At 60.0% G+C, this 20542-nt stretch overlaps 1 protein-coding gene across 1 annotated transcript; it reads right to left on the bottom strand.

The window, feature by feature from the left end:
• Nucleotides 1–668: 668 nt before the first annotated feature.
• Nucleotides 669–13519, bottom strand: FGFRL1 (fibroblast growth factor receptor like 1). The gene is made up of 7 exons (XM_032333542.1): nucleotides 13213–13519; nucleotides 12546–12640; nucleotides 3474–3746; nucleotides 2342–2422; nucleotides 1966–2250; nucleotides 1528–1881; nucleotides 669–1395 (listed from the first exon to the last, which is right to left on the bottom strand). Exons 2-7 carry the CDS (start codon nucleotides 12622–12624, stop codon nucleotides 947–949), a joined length of 1521 nt encoding a protein of 506 aa, XP_032189433.1. The 5' UTR covers nucleotides 12625–12640; nucleotides 13213–13519; the 3' UTR covers nucleotides 669–946.
• Between the last annotated feature and the right edge of the window lie 7023 nt (nucleotides 13520–20542).

Below are 20542 nucleotides of genomic sequence, written 5' to 3'. Positions count from 1 at the left end.
TAAGTACACATGGGCACATACGCCTGTTCACAGACCAGGCCCACAAACATGCCCGTACACAGACCCAGGCCCGCACACACATGTACACACGCACAAGCCAAAGGCAGAAACATCAGCTTAATGGAAGAGGATGCACATTTTCTTGTTTAACAAAATAAATTAAATATACGAAGCTTCAGCTCAAACTCTATATAAAATTACAGAGGTCTGGGGCTGCCACAGGCAGTGGGGCAATGGTGCCCGGCCCGGAAGCGGCCATCCAGTTGGCCAGCAGGCCAGGTGCGTCCCGGGCCTGAGGTCAGGCAGGCTCTGTGGTACACCTTCCTTCCAGCATTATTAATATTATTATTTTCTTTTTTTAAATATAAATATCAAGGGCCCTTCGCTCTGGCGAGGGCAGGGTCACCCCCAGGGGGCTCCAGCCTCTTAGGGCAGGGGCCAAGACTGCTCTGCCTGACCTCCCGGCCTGGGAGCCTGGGGAATGCCCAGACAGGTACTGGCAAACACAGCCAGCCACTGGTGGAGACCTGGGTAGGGACACGGCAGCCGGCATGGGGCAGGGCTCGGGGGTTTGGCCAGGGTCCTCTCAGACCCCCTGCCAGGTGCGGGGAGGGGTGGCTTGACCGTGGCCCCTGTGGAACCCTCCTCATGGGGCGAGGGGTTCCTTCATCAACTAGCCCATTGCTACATGCACACTACAAAGTTGCCGGCACAGACCTTCCCAGGTGTCTTAGTCTGAGGGGTGTGTGTGTGTGTGTGTGTGTGTGTGTGTGTGTGTCCAGAGGTATGTGTGTGTCACCCAGGGTGCCCCAGGGTGCCCCAGGGTGCTGACTGTGCCTCCTGCCTAGGCCCCAGCTCTCTGCGCAGCCGCCTGCCCTACACGGGCCCGCCGCCCCACCCTGGGCCCCGCAGGGCCGGTGGGTGGGGCCCCACCCCGTGGCACTGGCTAGCACTGGTAGTGGATGTGCTGGTGGACCTTGCCCTCCACGTGCGAGTGCGTGTGCGAGTGCGTGTGTGTGTGCGTGTGCGTGTGCACGTCTGTGTAGAGTTTGGGATAAAGTCTGGGCCCGGCAGATGGTCCCGGGCTCAGCAGATGCTGGGGTGCCGCCGGAGGCCCGAGCTCCTCGCACAGCCCCACGCCAGGGGCAGGGCCGAGGCTGGGGGGCATGGGACGGTCCTTGTCCCCGGCCCGGTCGCGGGCGGCCACGGGCGGGCGGTGTGCAGGCAGAGGCGGGGTGGGCCCGGGTGTGCACGGCTTCTTCTTGGCCTGGCAGAGCCACAGGAGCACAGTGCCAAGGATGAAGACAGCTCCAGCCGGGATGCCGATGACCACAGGCCACGGCAAGCTGGTGGTCGAGGACGAGGGGGCCACGGGGGGCCCTGGTGGCTTGGGGTCTGCAAGAGAGGCCAAGGATGGGGGTGGGGAGAGCAATGTCGCCACGGGTCCCGGGACAACCCGCGACCAGCCAGCCCATGGCCTCATGGGGCGCCTCGCGTAGCTGGGGTGGGAGCAGGGAGGGGGCGCACCTGGCAGCACGGTGAGGAAGGCGCTGCGGAAGCTGTAGCCCATGGTATTGGCCCCCAGGCAGATGTACATGCCGGCATCATCCTGGCGTGCGCGCGCAATGAGCAACTTGTTGAGGTAGGAGCCGTCGGGCCTCGACCACACATCCCCCGTGGGCAACACCACGAACTTCTGGCCGCCCACATCGATGGTGGAGTTGTAGCGGCCCTCGGCGCCATACTCCACACGCTTTAGCCACTGGATCACCGGCTTCACATCGCTGCGCACTTTGCACTGGAAGGATGTGGTGCCCCCGAAGTCCACAGTCGTGTTCACGGGGTGCGTGCCCGTGAGGACGGGCTTGGAGCGCGTCCGCTCTGCATGGAGACACAGCGGGTCGTCGGCACCACCTCGGGCCGCCCCCACCCCACCCCCGCCCAACTCCAGCCCCCTGCACTCACGGATCACGTCCACCTTGTAGGTTGCATTGATGGCACCTGCGCGGTTGGACACACGGCACGTGTACCTGCCACTGTCCTCGGGACGCAGGTTCTTCAGGCTCAGTGTCCACTTCTTCTTCCTGTGCTCCCCGGCCTCCAGGCCTGTCAGGGCCTGGTCGTCCTTCATCCACATGATGTCGGGCCGTGGGTGCCCACTGGCCACACACTTGAGCCGCACAGAGCTGCCCACGGGCCGAGCGATCACGCGACGCCTCATCTTGGAGGGCTGCGTGAAGCGGGGCCGCGCTGTGGAATGGCCAGCACACAGGTGAGCAGGACACTGGGAGGCCACCCCCACCCATGCCCAGGGAGGACGGCGATGCCCACCCCCTCTCACCCCACTGCTTGCTGGCTGCATCCTCCTGGCCCCCAGAGGCACCGTCGTGCCCCAGACGCTCCCTTCCTGCGCCAGTATCATCTGCAGAGAGGACAGCAATGAGGGGGGCCCCAACAGTGTCCCTCCCGACCCCAGGCTAGTTCCCAGGCCCTGGCCTCTGGCCCAGCTGGGAGAGCTCTGCAAACACACATGCGCGCCCCCAGGGCACACCCACCTCTCAGAATCCCAGAGACAGCTGGGCAAGAGCTGCCCGCCCAGCCCGCTGCCTGGGTGCAGGTGACCCCAACAGAGCCCCCCCGGCTCCGGGGGGTCTGCAGGCCCAGTGGGAGGAGGGGGCCGGGCCCGCCCGGCAGCTGCGGTAACCCTAGCCCACATCAAGGGGGCCGAGGCCTTGGAGAGCTGACATGGCTCACATACCGCCTTGTCACCCTCCCCTCTCAGAGGACAGTGGGGGGGGACACCAGCCGTGTTCCCATTCCACGATCCAGAGCAGGGGGCCCAGTGGGGGTGGGGCAGGCCAAGGAATGCCCTTCCTGTCACAGCCTCCTCCACCCAGTCAGGGACCCAAGGAGGGGGCCGCACAAGTCAAGCTCGCCCCCTTTGCGAGATGGGGCGCCGTCGCTGCCAGGGAGCCCCACCTCCAGGCACCCAGCCCAGGAGCCCTCCCGGTACCAGCGAGTCATGGGTGTGTCTCTGGGGACCCCGCCAGCCCCCACACCAGAGCCCCAGAGGCAGAAGAGAACACAAGGCCCTTGGCGGCCCCTCTGAACTCTGAAATCTGAGCCTCAAAGTCAGAGCCGACGCCAAGGCCTGGCCTCCCAGCCAGGCCCTTCACAAGACCACCACCCTGGGGCTCTCCCATGCTCACTCCTGCCACCCCCTAGCCAGCCTGGGTCTCCCCGTCAGCAGAGGTTCTGGGGACCCCATGGCACAGGCCTGAGGAGGAGGGCCCAGGCTGGGGGTGGTGGCCCCAGAGGTCAGGCCCCTGTCCTGGGCTTGGAGAAGGCCGGCAGGTAGGTCTCCTCCTGGTAGCAGCACTGGGGTGGGGTGGGGCCGCACAGGGAAGGTCTGCTTCCCGGGCTCACGTGGACTTGGGCTCACACAGCATGGCCCCAGCGTGGGCATCACTGACCCATCACGATGAGGGTGTAGTTGACACTGAGGCTGCCGAAGCCGTTGGTGGCCTTGCACACATAGGCGCCGGCGTCCTCCCGCTCCACCTCCTTCACCTTCAGGCCCTGGGGCAGCACCCGGAAGCGGCTCCAGCCGCCATGAATGGTGCGGCCGTCCTTGGTCCACATGGTCAGTGGCGGTGGGTCTCCCTCCACGGGGCACTGCAGCCGCACAGTGCGGCCCAGCCGGGCCACCTGCCTTGGAACCACCTTGTCTGCCATCCTCGGGGGGCCTGTGGGTGGGACAGAGGGCTCAGTCAGGGAGGGGCGGGTGGCCAGTGGTTAGGAGTGCAGGCAGGCCTGCGTGCGGGAGCCCCCGTCAGCTGCCTGCCTGCCCAGCCCAGGCAGTGGGGGTCTGAAGCCCTGGGCCCTGGCCCCAGCCCGCAGGGGTCAGCAGTCTCCTGGATCCTGCCACTGCCGGGATCTGAGCTCCCCGGATGTGCCATCACATCATGTCACGGAGGAGCCAGGATACAGAGGGGCCAGAGCGGTTCACCCAGGCTGCGCGTCCACAGGCGAGCCAGGATGGACCCCCATGTACTCCCCACAGGCAAGGCACACAGCACCAAGCCCGTGTAGCACAAGCAGATGTGTCTCATGGTCCGGTCAGTGCCCGGCTATGTGTGCCTGGCCAAGGGCCTCCCTGATGCCAGCGGCACCTTGGCAGGAGGCTGGGCAGAGTGGCACGATAGGGCGGCATGCCCCGAGTCCCTGGGGTCCAAGGGCAAGCAGCAGGGTTCCTGTCTGGCTGGCAGCCCCCTGCCCACTGTCCCCCAATAGGAGAAGCCCAAGTCACCAGCAGGAAGAAACCCACTCCCAGCCCTGTCCCAGCTCACGGCCAGCCTCGGTGCCTCCTGGGTGCAGAGCCAGCAGGCACGGCTAGCCGGCTGCAGAGGATACTGCCGGCGTCCCAGAGAGGTGGGGTTGCCTCCTGGCCAAGCCCCAAGGCTCCTGCACCTTGGGGCGACCTCAGGGGGCGCTGAGCCCTTACACTCGCCCCACTGACCGTACACCCAGACCAGAACAGATGGCTCCGGGCACCCCGCTGCCCTTCCGGGGTCTAGCTCCCAGGATCCCGCCCTCTGGCTGTTGGCCAGGGGTGCTCACTACACACCGTGGCCACTAGGGCCTGGATGGCCTGAATCCTGTGTCCTGGTCTCCCAGGAGCCGGCCGGTGGCCGCCCTGAGATGCACAGCTATGGGGCCTGCGGGCAGCACGTGCTCTCAAGAACCAGCTGGTGTTTCTATGGTGTGTAGGTACCAGCTGGCTGTGTTGCCGGCCTTCCCCTCCAGGACCCAGAGCGCGTCCCTGGGCTTTCCAGAGGCTCGTGGCAGCTTCCTGTGCACCATCTCCCAGCCCCAGGGGACCTGTGCGAAGTGTAGCCCCATGCCACTGGTCTGCTGGTGGTGAGGGCAGGGGGTGTTGGCCCCCATTCGGATGGAGAGAGCTGACAGCCCAGGGTCTAGGCAGAGAGGGGCCCGGCTTTACTAGGGGGACGGAGGGTTAGGGGGCACAGCAGGGACACAGCAACACCAGGCCCTTCCCTCTGTGCCCTCTATGCCCACTGGGGAAAAGGGAGCTTGAGGTGGGGGAGGGCCCTACCCAGCCCCACCTACCCTCCCACCCACCCCACCAAGCACACCCCCAGGAATGCTTCTGCCTCTGCTAAGGTTCCCCCCACTCCTGCCATGGGGCTCCTAACATGGGCCCCAGGCCACCCCTGCACTCTCAGCCAGCTCCCTCCAGGCCCCTAGGGCCCCAGCAAGCAGCTGCTGAGATCTACCTCTCCCAAATTTCTCAGTTGCATATGGGGCCCCCCAGACACCCACCAAGTCACAGTGAGACAGTTGTGGGGCTCTCCTGAGGCCCCCCACTGTGCCCAGGGTCCCAGCCTTCCTCCCAGGCAGGCCCTGTCTAACACCTGTCACTGCTTGCAATCCCACTATTCAAAGGGGCACCCCAGACTGCAGGACAGAAAGGGGACCCCCTCAGCCTGCCCCCAGGCTGACTGACACCTGGCTGTCCACACAGGCCCAAACACTGCCTGGCAATCGTCGGGGGCTAAGACGGTATCCCTCTCTCCCCGGGCTTTCCTGTCCTGGCCCCATCCTGGAAGAAGCCTGCGTCAGTGGCAGAGAGAGGACCCAACAGACAGCGCTTCCGGGGCCAGGAGGGGCACCTGCAGTCCTGCCCCTCCCTGTACCAGGCAGTGGGGTGTAAGGAGTGGGGATCAGGGGCATCTACTGGGCCACAGAGGCCACAGGCCCCCTCAGCCACTGCAGAGAGGAGGACAGAGCCCAGTGACTGCCAGATAGAACGGAGGTGTGGCCTTGAGGGCTGGCCTGCATGCAGGACAGGGGGACAGGCAGGCAGCCAGAGGCCCCAGCCGGAGCCAGCCTTATCCTAAAGCAAACAGCCCCCTTCCCCTCCCCCTGAGCCGGGCCTTCCCTGCCCCCGCCACCCCTGCCTCTGCAAAGACCCCAGCAGGCTCACAGGAGGGAGCCCCCCCACCCCAGATTCCTGGGGATTTTGGCCGCCAGTGTGACTGCCACGGCTCTATATTTAGCTCAGGAAACACAAGCCCCCATTGTTCCACCTGGTCAGGTGCCCGACCCACCCAGCCAGAGGCAAACTGAGGCAAGACCTGAGGCAGATGGGCAGCTGGAGGGTGTGCAGGGGGCGGAGCGGGGGCAGTTTCCCACCAGCTGTAGGGCAGTCTCTGGATCCTTCAGCACAGGCACCTTCCCCACAAGCACGACCTCCAGGAAGCCCTTGACCTTCCATGTGCCCCAAGCCACAGCCTTGAGGAATTTTGGGGAGCATGGGCAGGATGTGGATGGCCATGTGGAGGGGGTAAATGGAGGCTGGGTCTGGGTCTCACCCCTCAAGGGGGCTGAACAGCAACGGTAGGCAGAGAGAGGACCACCACACCCTCTTCTCCTCCCTCTCTCCTGCCCGCCCTACCCCATCCCCACAGCTGTGACAACATACTAGAATGGGGGTGTGGGGAGGGGTCAGGGGGCAGCAACCAGGAAGACTCCATATATCCAGCCTACACCTCTAGGCTTCCCAGCCACCACCCAGAACTCAGGTGCCATACATCCACCTCATCACGCCATCTCCAGACGCTGTCCCCAGACACATAGGCTATCCCCCAGACACACAGGCTGTCCCCCAGACAGTCCCCAGACACACAGGCTGTCCCCCAGATATTATCCCCAGACACAGGCTATCCCTCAGACACTGTCTCAGACACATGGGCTGCCCCCCAGATACACACACCCTACCCACAGACAGGCTCCCAGGCACACGCACATACACAGTCATACACCAATAGTAGAGGCAAACTCCCCACACCAGAGACCCCCTTGCCCCACCTGCCGTGAGGACAGTTGCTCAAGGGTTAAAACACTATAACCTCAGCTGATGCTCCTCCTATCCCAGCAGAGCCCAGGAGGGCTGAAGGAGCAGGGGAGCTGGGACGGATGGAGGGGTGACACATGCTGGAGGGCTAGGGACAGGACCCCAGTGGCAGTCTAGCCCATGCAGTTTCCACACACCTTCGGGGGCCATCTGAAGTGCAGCCCCCCACACCTCCCTAACCCTCACGGCCTCTATGCTGCCCATCCCTTCCTGGTATCTCTCCCCAACACCCTCCCCAACCCCCCTAGGGGGCTGCAGTGCCCCTCTTGGGGTGGCCTGCTCTGGCCGCTCCATCTGAACCACACCCGAGCCCCTGTCCTGTTTAGGTCTGTCTCGGGCCTGGCCGTGGGGGCACTGCCCATGTCAGCCTCTCCCTCTCTCCGCCGCTCAAGGCATTCATGACCTGCTGACCCCAAGCGGCCTTCATGAGGAGCTGGGCCAGACACCAGCTCTCCCGGGGGCCCCTAAGTGCCAGTCCACACTGCCCACACAGGGGCCACGGACATGGGTGGAAGTGAGGGGCTGCAGGAATCAGCTGGTCAGTACATCAGAGCTCACTCCATTCCCAATCAGCCCTGAGAAGCCCTGGAAATGGCCAGCCTAGAAGGAACTCTCTGGCTGGTTGGGGAGCCATCAGGCTGACCTTGTTGGGACTGGCTGGGAAGGGACTTCGGATGGCCAGCTGGAGCCACTGGAGCCCTCTCTTCCTGGAGAAGTCAAGTGGTCTGGAAGAGAGGACTCAAAGGACTCTGTGACAGGGCCTGACGGGGGGCAGGGAAGCGAGGTAGGTCCCGTCTAGCTTGGCAGAGGCAGGGGGACACTCTCCGGCAGAGTGGGGGTCCCTATGCTGGTCCCTTTGGTGGGTGAACACCACGCAGAGGCAGACCTGGGGCCAGTGCCCTCCCCCAAGAGGACAAGGGCTGGGAGGCTAAAAAGAGGGGGCCCAGATGAAGACCACCCCAGGACAGCCGTGAGAGGCAGGGCTCAGCCTCCACCCTGGTTCTGAGCCACTCTGGTACACGCGTGCACACACATGGGCTCCCAATCACCAGCAGGCCCGGGGTGGCCCCTGGGGGCTGAACCCATGGGATCTACCCATGGAACTGGTAGGACCCACAGGGCGGGCTGTTGCCCCAGAAGCCAGGCCGTCTGGGTGCAACAAAGGGACAGCCTGACCCACTGAGTCAGCAAGCTGTTCGAGGTGTCCGACCTGACACACCGCCCGGGGAGCAGCACCATGGAAGGCAACAGGCTGGTGGGGGGACCCTCCAGGTCTGTCCCTGGCCCTGGAAGCCCCAGGCAGACCTCCAGCCCAGACCTGACCAGGGCTCCTCCTCATTGCCACTCCCAAGACACACATGGGGGCCACAGAGCATTCCCCGACAGGCTGCTGCCCTGGGGAGGAGGTCCCCACAGGAACGGCCAACAGCTAACGGCACCCACCCCATGGCCCTAGGACCAGTCTAGAGGGCTCACTGGCATACCCCGGTGGCTGCATCCAGAGCCTGCCAAGTCCACAGACTCCAAGCTGACCCCTGCCCCCCTCCCCCACCTCAGAAAAACATCATGCACCTAGAACTGGTTTAGCATCACCACCTCTCTAGAGGGGCCCAGCCCCAGCCCCAGCCCCAGCCCCAGCCCCAGAGTGAAGAAGGACCTGGTCCCCTGGGTCTCCCTCACAAGCTGGTGCTGGACCCAGGGGACAGGGTAACAGGACAAGAGGCCCAGCGCACCCAGGGTCCTGCCCGCCATGGGCTTGAACCCATGTGACACGGTGTTTCCTGAGCCTGGAACCCCAGGTCAGAGGTTGGCACCAGTGCTGCTCCTCACTGTGAGGGCCTAAGCCCCAGGCCACAGAGCCCCGCACTCCCACCCACACCAGCTTCACCTACCCCAGGGTCCCAGCCAACAGCCCACAGCCAGCTTCTTGCTGACAGACTATAGGTACGAGGCTGTGGCACACTGGGATCCCTGAGATCTCCGCAGGCTGCAGGGCACACAGCACCCGCTGCCAGGCTCCACAGTGAAGCCCACGGTCCCCACCGGACCAGGCAGGCTGCTACAGAGTGCCAGGGCCAGCCAGTGGCACCACTGACACCCTCAGTGTCCTGAGGCTCAGCATGGTAGGGTCAGAGGAGATCACCGCCCAGGGCAGTCCCAGGCCAGAGCTGGGCACAGCTCCCTCTCCACCACCTGCTGCCCCAGGCCCCTTTATCTCTTCATAGTGCAGGACTTGTATCAATCTCTAACACACTGGGGAAGAAAGTCATTATTTCCTGCCACAAAGGGAAGCCCTGGGCATCAGCAGGCCCCAGGCTGGAGCACCTCCCTGCCACACTGTCCCCTGCATTCCAGGGACAGACCTGGGAGCCCCTGCCTCATGCTGGTTCTCCCCAACGAGGCCAGTTCCTGTGGGACAAAGGGACCCAGGCCCACCAGCCTCAAGGCCCTGGCCCAGCAACTCACTGGGGACAGGAAGCTATCACCCAGGACGTGCCCAACCCCTTTGCCTGCACCCTAGCCAACCAACCTCTCAGCCCAGTCCTGGCCTATTCCCACTCCTGGTCCCCATAGCTACACCAGGGCGTCTGCGGCCCCAAGATGTCCATCTTGGTCAGTACGACCCGCCCACCTCTGCCCACGCTCTTCCCCCACCCAGAGGCCATTCTCCCCTCACCTGACCAGTACCCATACCTCCTTCCGGTCTGTGTTACCCACGTCTCTCCCTATGCTCCCAATTCCCTCCCCCAGACTTCCTCGACTGTGGACCGTCTGGCTGCAGACCCAGCCTGAACTAGCCCAGGACAGTGGCCCCCACTGCCCTCGGGCCCCAAGAGTAGCCACACTGAACACCCACAGGCTTGACCAGGAGCACACAGTGACCACCACTAGAAAGACAGATGGCAGGCAGGGTGGGGTGGCAGCATGGGCCAGAGGCTGTGTCCTGGGCATGCCAGGGCTACGGCCACGTGGATGGCACAGAAGGCCCGCCACCAGCAGCAACGCGGCCAGCAGCGAGATTCCCGGCCCACCGGGACCACCGCCTGCCTCCGCCAGCACTCTTAGCAGTGTCCAAACCCCAGGCCGGAGGCTGAGGCCACTGCTGGGAAAAACCAACATTTCCCCATGGCACTGGGCGGGGGTTGAAGGCCCATTGATTCCCGCACAATGAAGAAGGAGCCTGCGGTAGGAGTTTCCAGGCCCAGCCAAAGGCGACTTTGTTCATGGCTCCCTCCTCCCCCCAGAGGGGACAGTGATTTATTTTCTCTTCCAGGAGTGGGGCCCGAGACATAAATGGGGCGGCTGGCCTGCATCCCCACCTCACAGCGCCTGGGCCCAGCTCCCGCACATCCACCTCAGCTGGGGCTGCCTGGTAGGGTTGGGGGAGGCCCCTGCAGCCTGGCCAGAGGCCAAGCAAGGTCAGCCAGCGCACACGCACACGACGACAGCCCTCCTGACGGCCGCGCGTCCTCCGCACGCCCTCACACACACTGGTAGGCCCTTCCCAACACAGCCCAGATGGCAAGAAGTCACTATGCCGGTGGCGTGAGGCAGCCAGCAGCCAGCACCCGGCCCCGGGGGCGGCGCTCGGCCCTCCCAGGGCACACCAGCACGGTCCAGGGGACAGGAAGGTGACTTCGAGGGCTGGCTGTCCAAAGACCTGTCCACTGCTTCCCCTGTGGAAAAGCTCAAACCCGACAAGCACTTCCACAAGTTCTTCTAGAGCTCTCTGGGAAAGGCAAGGTCATCGGAGCTGCTGGAGTTCCCACTGTGAGAAACCCAAGTCCTATCTTCCCTCCAATTTGGAAAAAGCTGTTGAAGACAAACCCACCCTGATTGTGAAACTTTCAGAAAGAAGAACTTTGAAAACATGATCTAGTGTAGAGACGGGCTGACTGTGGAGAGCGTGACGCACAGGGAAGACGGCTCTCGGCAAACAGCCTGGCCCTCTGGGGGCGCGCCCAGAGTTACCGTGCCCCTCAAGGCCAGGCTGGAGGGGAAGCCAGCACTGTTCAGGAACAGGGGCCTCATACCCCACCCCCAAAGCCACACAGGACCTTGCCCTTGGAGAGTGGGTGCCAGGGCAGTGCACACCCGGCATGAGGGCCAAGGCTGGAGTCAAGGCGCAGTCCCAAGGCCAAGGCTGAGGGAAAGAGAGCTGGGTGTGGCCCCTCCAGGGCCCCCTGGCACTGAGGCAGGCGCTGCTGCCCGCCGCCATTGCTGCCATCCACCACTCTGCGTCAGGATCCAGCCAATGACCAGGCCAGGCCAGCGGCCTCCAGAGCTCCTGGCTGAGCAGCCAGAGGACAGGCAGGTGTGGGATCGAGGGGAGTCCAAGCAGATGAAAGAGGGATCAGAATCCAGGCTGCCGGCCACTGGCGGGCGGGGGGGCCTTGCTGCATATGACCTGAGTGCCTGCCGTGCCCAGGACACTGCCAGGCCCAACCACGCCTGGGCAGCCCCCACCAGGCCACCAGGCCAGTCCCTAGCCGGGCAGGCGGGGGGGTACTGTGGCATTAGGCCCACCTGGGCTGCCGCCTGCCACCCAACTCCCGAACGTGCCCATATAAGGCCGGGCTGGGCTCGGTGTACCCGCTGGGTGGCGGGGGGAGGGGTGCGAAGCCTCAGAGGACTGGTGGACAGGGCAGGGACGTTCCTGAGTGGTCAACACACCCAAAGGGCTGGCCCGGCCAAAGGGCCCGCCTAGCCGAGAAGAGGCCAGTGCAGAAGATGGCGGGCGGGAGTCCGTGAACGCGTATGTCCCATCACCCGTCAGCCAAGGCTGTACCTTGCTGGGGCTGGGTACAGGGGCGAGCGTCCCTCGGGAGACATTGCAGGCCTGCCCACTGGGACATCAGGTGTGTGAGCGTGCATCTGAGTCCTGGAATGGAACACACCCACACACAGTATGTGGCCTGAAGCAGGTGGTCCTCTGGGTCTGCCTGGAGACGAGCCCCCACCCCTACACCATGCAGCAACTCCATGTTCCAGACACTCAATCCCCCAGCCCCCCACCCTATATCTTCCCAGGGATGGGCCAGCTCAGGGCACAGGGCTGGGTCATGAGTCTCAAACACTAACAATGTCCCCACTGTCCCCAAACCGCACCCTGACCACCATGGGGGTCTCTGGATCTAATTGGGTCCTCATAGGGGCCTAACTGGGTTCATTGTGCCAAACAGCCTACCCCACAAAAATCCTCAGGGTAACCAACTGCCCTCAACCTCAGGTACACATACAGACATGCATGTGTCCTGAGAAGCACTGGGGCCAGAGTCCACTCTACCAGCAAGTGTGGGGTCCCACAGGTGAGCAGGGGTGATCTTTGGGTGAGAGGGGCCTTGTGGGTGAGATGTGCCCCCTCAGTGAGCATAGAGTCCCAAGGGTGAGCTGGGGGTGAGCTGGGGCACCCCACGGGCAAAGGGGGGATGTACCTTCTGGCTGAGCCTGGGGGCCCAGAGGGTGAGAAGACCCACCAAGCTCCAGGCCAGTAGGGGCGGGGCGCAGGCACGCGCGCCAGCCCGGCACTGTGGCAGGGTTCAGGCCCGGGAGGGAAAGGGGCGGCGCTGGCGCAGGCCGGGGCGCCGGGCTGGGCGCCAGGACTCACCTCGGGCGGCGGCGGCCGGCGGGAGGGCCCCCAGCAGCAGCGGCGGCAGCAGCAGCAACAACGTGGGGCTGGGCGTCATCTTGGCCCGTCCGGACCTGGAGGTATTGAGGGTCGGTCACTGGCGTACAGGGTAGGAGTCGCCACCCTCTAGACTAGGGCCCCGGGGCCGCCAGCACCGCAGTCCCGGGCTGCGAGGGTCTGGGTGCGGGCCTCCCCGCCCTCCCTGCCAGCGCTCCGGGCGGAGGAAGCGGCGGCGGGGAGCACCGCGGGTATCAAAGGCAGACAAAGGGTTTACACTAATTACCGGCCTCCCCCGCCGCCCCCCGTCTCTAAACACCGTCTGGATTCCTGGCGCTTGTAACTCGGGCCCTGCCCGCGGGACACACAACACCGGCGGCCGCGCACATAATCGCCTGCGCCATTAGCGGACAAATTTGCGCTTGGGGGGGCCCACGTGGGGTGCAGGGGCGGGGGCGGGGCGCGGACAGGACCACTGGCCGGGCAGGGTCGGCGGCGGCGCGTGCGGTGCCCGGCGGCCTCGCACATTGTATTCCGGAACCCGGACCCTCCCAGCCCCCGGCCAGATCCCGGACCCCGGACCCCGATCCTTCCCGGCAGGCCCTCCCAGTCGGCCCCCCGGGGGTCGCGGGCGCGCGGAGGGTCTCACCTCGGCGGGGCAGGCAGGCAGCGGGGCTCAGGGCCGGGCCCGTGGGACGCGCTGCGCGGTCATCGCCGCCCCGGGCGCCGCACCCCGGCGCCCCGCGCCCCCGGGCCCGGCCTCGGGACGGGGCGGCGCTACCTGGGCGCGGGCGGCTCGGGCCAGGACCGGCGCCGAGGTGGGTGTCCGGAGGCAGCGCGGGCGGAGGGGTCGAGTCCAGGGGCTGGAGGCCGGGGCCGGGGTCCCGGGGCGGCGGGGCGAGGGGCCCGGGGCGCCGCGCCGCGAGGCGTCCTTCCCTGCGGGGCTTTGTCAACTCTCCCGGAGCGAGCGCCGAGCCCGCCGCGCGCCCCGCCCCGACACAACTTCCCTCCAATCGGTTCGCTCCGGCTCGCCCCGCGCCCGCCCCGCGCCCGCCCCGCGCCCAAACTTTCCCCCAATCCGCGCGCGCCCGCCCCGCCCGCGGGGCTCTGGGCCTTAACCCTCGCGGTGCGGGCGGCCTGCGGGCGGGGCGGCTCCCTGGGGCGCGGCCCCGCCCCCGGCCGGGCCCGGCCCCCAGTCCCAGTCCGCCCTACCCGGCCCAGCCACCCCCTTCCCGCCCTCGTCCCGCCCCCACCCCACCCCCGCCACGCCACGCCCCCCCGCTCCTGCCCCGTTAGTCTCTGCCACCCCAGCCAGGCCCACCGGCACCCCAGCCCCCACCCCACCTCGCAGCTCCCCACCCTGTCCCGCGCGCCCCTGGGTGCCGCGGCGCCCACCCCATACCTGCAGCCACCGTGCCTAAGCACTCCTGGTACCCCCAGCGCTGGCCCTGGTCGAGCCCACAGTCGCCTGACCTCGGGCCAGCCCCGACTGCAGCTAGGCCATCCCTGGTTGCCCAGGACGGGCGGACGGGATGGCTGCAGGGCTCCCTCGAGGCCCAAGTCCCCGGGGAGCCCCTGGGAGCAGTGAAGAGATCCAAGACCCAGCTCCAATCCCAAGTGATTCTGGCACAGGGGAACAGGTCTCTGGTGAAGTGGGGAACAGAGGTTCTGCCCCGTGCCCAGGGTCATGGTGGCATCCCTGACCGAAGGCAGGTATGCCCACCTGGGGCTTCAGGCCTGCCGCTGTGATAGTAACCCCAAGGACACTAACAAGAGTAATAGAGACCAACACACATCACAACTTCTTTAATCCTCAGAGGCAGGCAGGTGCCTTGCTGTCACCTGACACAGGTGAGGGAGCAGAAGCACAGAGAAGGCAGGTAATTCGCCCAAGATTTCCCCATGGGCAGTCAGCAGAGACTGAACATGCAGACTGAAACTGTGCTTTGGAGGCCTGCTTTACTGTATCCTTTCTGCACACTGCCCCCCCCCCCCCCGCCCCAGCCCTGGCCTGCTCAGCATCTGCCCACTCAGATGCCTCCCCACCTTCACCCTCCAGGGCCTCCTCCCCAACCTTTCTGATCTGAGGAGGGGGCCAGGCTCTCCTCGGCTTCCCCTCCACTGTCGCTTCACTGGAACGGACAATCATCATTTTAAAATAAAATTGTGGGGGCGCCTGGGTGGCTCAGTGGATTAAGCCTCTGCCTTTGACTCAGGTCATGATCTCAGGGTCCTGGGATGGAGCCCCACATCAGGCTCTCTGCTCAGGGAGCCTGCTCCCCCTATCCCCCGCCTACTTGTGATCTCTCTCTCTCTGTCAAATAAATAAATAAAATTTTTAAAAAATAAAATAAATAAAATTGTGATCTTGCTGTGATTCCATAATGCCTTCACCATAAACCCCACAAGCCTTGAGGCCCTGGATGCCTGGGTCCTAACCACATCCCCTTCTCCCACAAACTCTGGCCAAATAATACCCCCAACACACACACGAACACACCTGCCCCCATGCAGGAGCCTTTCAGTCCCCTCTCGCCATGCTGCTCCATCAGAAACCCCGACTGGAACAGCTTCTCTCTGCTCAGGAGTGCCCTCTTCCAGGAAACCTTCCAGGGAAGACTGAAACTGCAGAGGCCTTGCAGACTAACATTCCCAAGGCAGAGGAGAGCTGGGTGAGGGAGTGTCAACAGTCAGGGTTTGGGGCCTATCAAGGCCCAGACTGCCCACCCTTCCCAAGCAAGTGAGAAGGCAGGGTCCCAAATCCTGTCTCCAGACCAGTGTAGGCACTTCGGGATGGGTAGAGGCGAGCCCAGCCCAGCCTTGTCCTGTCTCTACCCTGAGTGAGGGCCCAAAGGGCAGACCTGAGTAACCCTCCCGTACTTGATTCAGGCCTTGCCGATGGGGAGGAAGCAAGGAGAGCTGATTCAGGGCCCTCCTGGGAAGGGAGGGTCGGGGGGGAGCTGGCCTTGGGGGTCATGGACAGGTGCTCTGGGACAAAATGGGCAAGTGGGTGGAGTGGGTCTTGGCTAGCTCGAAGGCTGCCCCAGACTTCAGGAACAGGTTTGTGAGGAGACACAACTGGAGCGTGAAACCCTCCAACAGGTGTGTAGGCCGCCAAAGGCAGCTGTGTGAAAAGGCGGTTCTCAAGTTTGGGGGGTGGTCAGAAATAAGGATGTGGGCAGCATGCGAGGCCGTCCAGTGCAGCGTGGGGCTAGGTGGGCAGTGGGGAGGGGTCATGGGCCTATAAGCAGCCCCAGGCAGGGTCGGAGGGGGGCAAGGAGGCGTGGCCCACCCGGAGAGTACTGAGTGGAGTCCCAAGGAGCGGCTCTGGGGCACCCAGTGCTGCTGGCCCCCTTCCCTGTTCCAGGACAAGCTGCCCCCTGGCGGAAGCACCTAAGGAGGTAAGCCCCCACCAAAGGGCACCCAGCTCCCCTCCCCTGCCTCGCCACTTCCTGGCCCCTAGGCGCACCTTCTGGGGCTCCCCAGGTGGGAGGCAGTTCTGCCTGAATGCCCAGCCCAGGCCACTTCCTCCAGGAAGCCCTCCCACTGGCAAGCTCCCACTGTCCCTTCATGACAACTGACCTGAAAAACCAAACTGGTTCTAATCTTGCCCCTTTATCACTAAGACTTAGCGCACTTGGCTCACCTCTCTGTCTCAGTACCCCCATCCACTGTCTGACCCACAGAATTGTCATGGAGGTTGCAAGAGTTCCTGTCTCTCACATGCCTGGCACAGGTGAGCCCCCCAAAATATGTTGCTCTTCATATTCTCCTTCCACCACGACAAGCTGCTCCCAGCCCTGTGCCAGGTTCTGTCAGTGGGGCAGAGATGTGGGGTTCTGCCAGCAGGACAAGGCCCACATCCCCACTAAGAGATGGCATCTTAGTAGAAGGTGTCCTGACTGAGAAATGCGCCAGGTGGTGGAAAGTGCGGCAGGAATAGAAACCAGCTGATGTGCAGGCTTCTGCTCCAGCTGAAGGAAGAGGGACCAGGTTCACATGCTCTTGCCTGAAGCAGGAAAAAGAAAAAGGGGGGGGGGCAACGATAAATATATGTGAAAAACAGCACTCAAAACACAGAAAATTACACAGCAAAGGACAGTGATCCTTGAGAGAAGGGAAACAAATGGCCATTCCTACTCCCTGCCTGGAGACAGTCTCCAGGGCCAGTGGAGGCAGTGGGGATCCAGGCAGACCCCAGGGTTCTCCCTCGGGTTAGGGGTAGAGCAGGGAGTCCCACGAGGACAAGGTGGCCAGAGTTCACGGGGCAGAATCCTGGAGAGGAGGTAGCTAGGCAGACAGGGGACCCCAGGGACCTACAGGGGTATCAGCTGGTTACAAGCTGCTACCCCCAACTTAGGGAAAGAGCCACCCAGAAAGGTTAGCCCACAGAGTGTGGGAACAGTGCCTGCCTTGGACAGCCAGGGTTGAGAACCCCTAAGTTAAGGGGCATCGGTTAGAGTAGAAAGAAGAGTTTTGCCTTAGTAGCAGGGAAAAATCAGCCTTAGGCTACATGTAGTTCCAGTCCAGCCGAACACAGCTTAAGAACAAGACCCAAGAAGGGAGGGGAAAATGAAACAAGACGAAACCAGAGAGGGAGACGAACCATAAGAGACTCTTAATCTCAGGAAACAAACTGAGGGCTGTTGAAGGGGAGGGGGTGGGAGGGATGGGGTGGCTGGGGGATGGATACTGGGGAGGGTACGTGCTATGGTGAGCCATGGGAATTGTGTAAGACTGATGAATCACAGACCTGTAGCCCTGAAACAAATAATACATTATAAGTTAATTTTTAAAAAAAGAACAAGACCCAAAAGGGTCACACAAGTTCCAAGTAACTTAACTACATCCTAGAAAGAAATATAAGGATGTTTACAGAAATGGAAAGCCATCTAGCACCCCCAAAATGTAGGATACAAATGTTTTCGAACCAAAAATCATTAGGCATGAAGAAAGGCAGTAAATTATAACCCATATGGGGGGGGATAAATCAAAATTAACTCAGATGTGACAAGGGTGAGAGTTAGTGGGCACACCTACTGTGACTACAGTCCATGAGTTCAAGATGCTAGAGGAAAGATTGACTATGAGACATGGAAGATTTTTAAAGCCTCAAATTGAGCTTCTAGGAATGAAATTTAAAACATCTGAGATAAAGAATTACATTGAACGTGATTGATAGAATATTGCACAAGAAAAAATTATGAACTTGAAGTCATAGCAATAAAGTCTATCCAAATGAAACGCAGAGACAAAAATGACAGAAAAGAAAAATGAACAGTGTTAGTGAGCCATTGGACAGCCCCACACATTAAATTATAGGTGGATTGGAGTCCCCAGAGGATAAGACATGGAGGAGAGAGAGAAAAGTATCTTAAGAAAATGGCCAGAATTTTTATAAATGTAATAAAAACCATAAACCCATAATTGCCAAAAGCTCAACAGAACTTAAGCAGAAGAAGCACGAAAAGAACTACACTAAAGCATGTACATTATTCTCAAAATGCTGAAGAACAGTGATAAGGAGAACAGCTTAAAAGTATCTAAGAGATGGGGCGTCTGGGTGGCTCAGTCGTTCAACCGTCCAGTTCTTGGTTTCGCTTGGGTCATGACGTCAGGGTTGTGGGATCGAGCCCCATGCAGGCTCTGTGCTCAGTGGGGAGTCTGCTTGGAATTCTCTCTCCATCTTTCTCTGCCCCTCTTCCTATACTCTCTCTCTCTCTCAAATCCGTAAATCTTAAATAAATAAATAAATAAAAGTATCCTGGGGAAAAATTTGTACACAGGAACAAAGGAAAGGATGTTCTGTTGATGTCCTGTTGGATAAAAACAATGCATGCCAGACAGTGGAGCAATCTCTTTACAATACTGCGAAAAGAAAACCTGCCAACCTGCATTCTTTATGAGTAAAAATATCATTTGGAAACAAAGATAAAATTAGGACTTTTTCAGACATAAGGAGATTGAAGAATTAATCATGAGGAAATCTATACTACAAGAAATGTTAAAGGGCATCCTCTGGGCACCCGATGGAAACCTGAAACCACACACACATACACACACACACACATACATACAAATAAGAAGGGGGGAGAATAAAGGGCACACGGACAGTAGCTGCATGAGTAACAATAAGAGATGTTTTTCTTACGGGCACCTGGGTGGCTCAGTGGGTTAAAGCCTCTGCTTTTGGCTCAGGTCATGGTCCCAGGGTCCTGGGATCGAGCCCTGCATTGGGCTCTCTGCTCAGCAGGGAGCCTGCTTCCCTTCCTTTCTCTGCCTACTTGTGATCTGTCAAATAAATAAATAAAATCTTAAAAAAAAAAAGAGATGTTTTTCTTATTATTTAAATCTCTTTAAAAGACAATCAACCATTTATTTTAAAAAAATTTTTAGGGTCCACACCCAATGTGGGGCTTGAACTAACAAACCTGAGAGCCTGCCAACCAGGAGCCCTGACAATCAGCTATTTTTTTTAAAATTTTTAAAAGATTTTATTTATTCATTCATTCATCAGAGAGAGAGAGGCACAGCGAGAGAGGGAACACAAGCAGGGGGAGTAAGAGAGGGAGAAGCAATCTTCCCGCTGAGCAAGCAGCCCGATGTGGGGCTCCATCCCAGGACGCTGGGATCAAGACCTGAGCTGAAGGGAGATGCTTAACAACTGAGCCACCCAGGTGGCCCAACAATCAGCTATTTAAAACAAAAAATAACAGAAGTGTACTGTAGGGGCTCATATCATATGAAAAAGTAAGATGTATGACCATAAGAGCACAAAGACTGGGAGGGGAAAGTGACAATGCAGTGTGACAGGGCTCTTTTACTATATAAAGATGTCATCATATTACTGGACAGGAGACATTGCCTATATAAATCTGAAAGAAATGCCTAAAATTGCCTAAGAATGGGACACCTGGGTGGCTCAGTGGGTTGAGCTTCTGCCTTCGGCTCAGGTCATGATCTCGGAGTCCTGGAGTCAAGCCCTACATCAGGCTTTCTGCTCAGGGGGGAGCCTGCTTCCCCCTCTCTCTGCCTACCTCTCTGCCTACTCATGATCTCTCTCTCTGTGTCAAATAAAAAAAAAATAATAAAATCTTTAAAATCACCTAAGAAAGCATTACATCTAGTAAGGCAACAAAGCAGACAGATGGGATAATTAATGTAAAAAAAAGAAAGAAACCAGAAAAAGAGGGGAAATAACAGACCAGGCAAATAAAAAATAAATAGCTAGATGGTAGAGTAAGTCCAACCACATCCATAATCGCTCTAAACATAGAGTGTAAATATCCCAGTTAAAAAGCAGAGATTGTTTGGACTCCTGGGAGACTCAGTCCGTGAAGCGTCAGCCTTCAGCTCAGGTCACGGTCCCAGGATCCTGGGATCGAGCCCCTCATCAGGCTCCCTGCTCAGTGGGGAGCCTACTTCTCCCTCTCCCTCTCCCTGCTGCTCTGCTTATTTGTGCCCTCTCTGTATCTCTCTGTCAAAGAAATAAATATAAATATAAATATAAAATATATATAACATAAAATATATAATATAAATATTATTATAATATAAAAATTTCAATTAATTAATTAATTAATTAATTAGTGATTTGATAAAAAATTAAATTAGTAAAAAATTTTAAAAGAACAGAAAAAAAGAAAGAAGACTGCCAACTAACTTGGCCTAAATAAATAACATATTTATAGAACAGTCTTTCATCTTCTGGGCCCAAGTCTCAACATATGCAAAATAATTCAAGTCATCAAAACAATGTTCTCTGACCATATTACAATTATATTAGAGATTGTTAACAGAAAACTATCTGGAAAATTCTCAAATACTTGCAAACCAAATAATCTACTTCTTAATGTTCTATGATTGAAGAAAAAAAAACAAAAAGAAAATTAAAAATTATTTTGAACTGAATGGAAGTGAAAAGACAACATGAAAAAAAAATAACAATCTTTATTTGGAATACAGTTAAAGCAGTCCTT

This window comes from Mustela erminea, chromosome 2 (assembly GCF_009829155.1).
Source record: "Mustela erminea isolate mMusErm1 chromosome 2, mMusErm1.Pri, whole genome shotgun sequence".
In the NCBI taxonomy this organism is placed as follows: Eukaryota; Metazoa; Chordata; class Mammalia; order Carnivora; family Mustelidae; genus Mustela; species Mustela erminea.
Note: the sequence above shows the minus strand (reverse complement) of the source record. Positions and strands in the feature narration are given on the sequence as shown.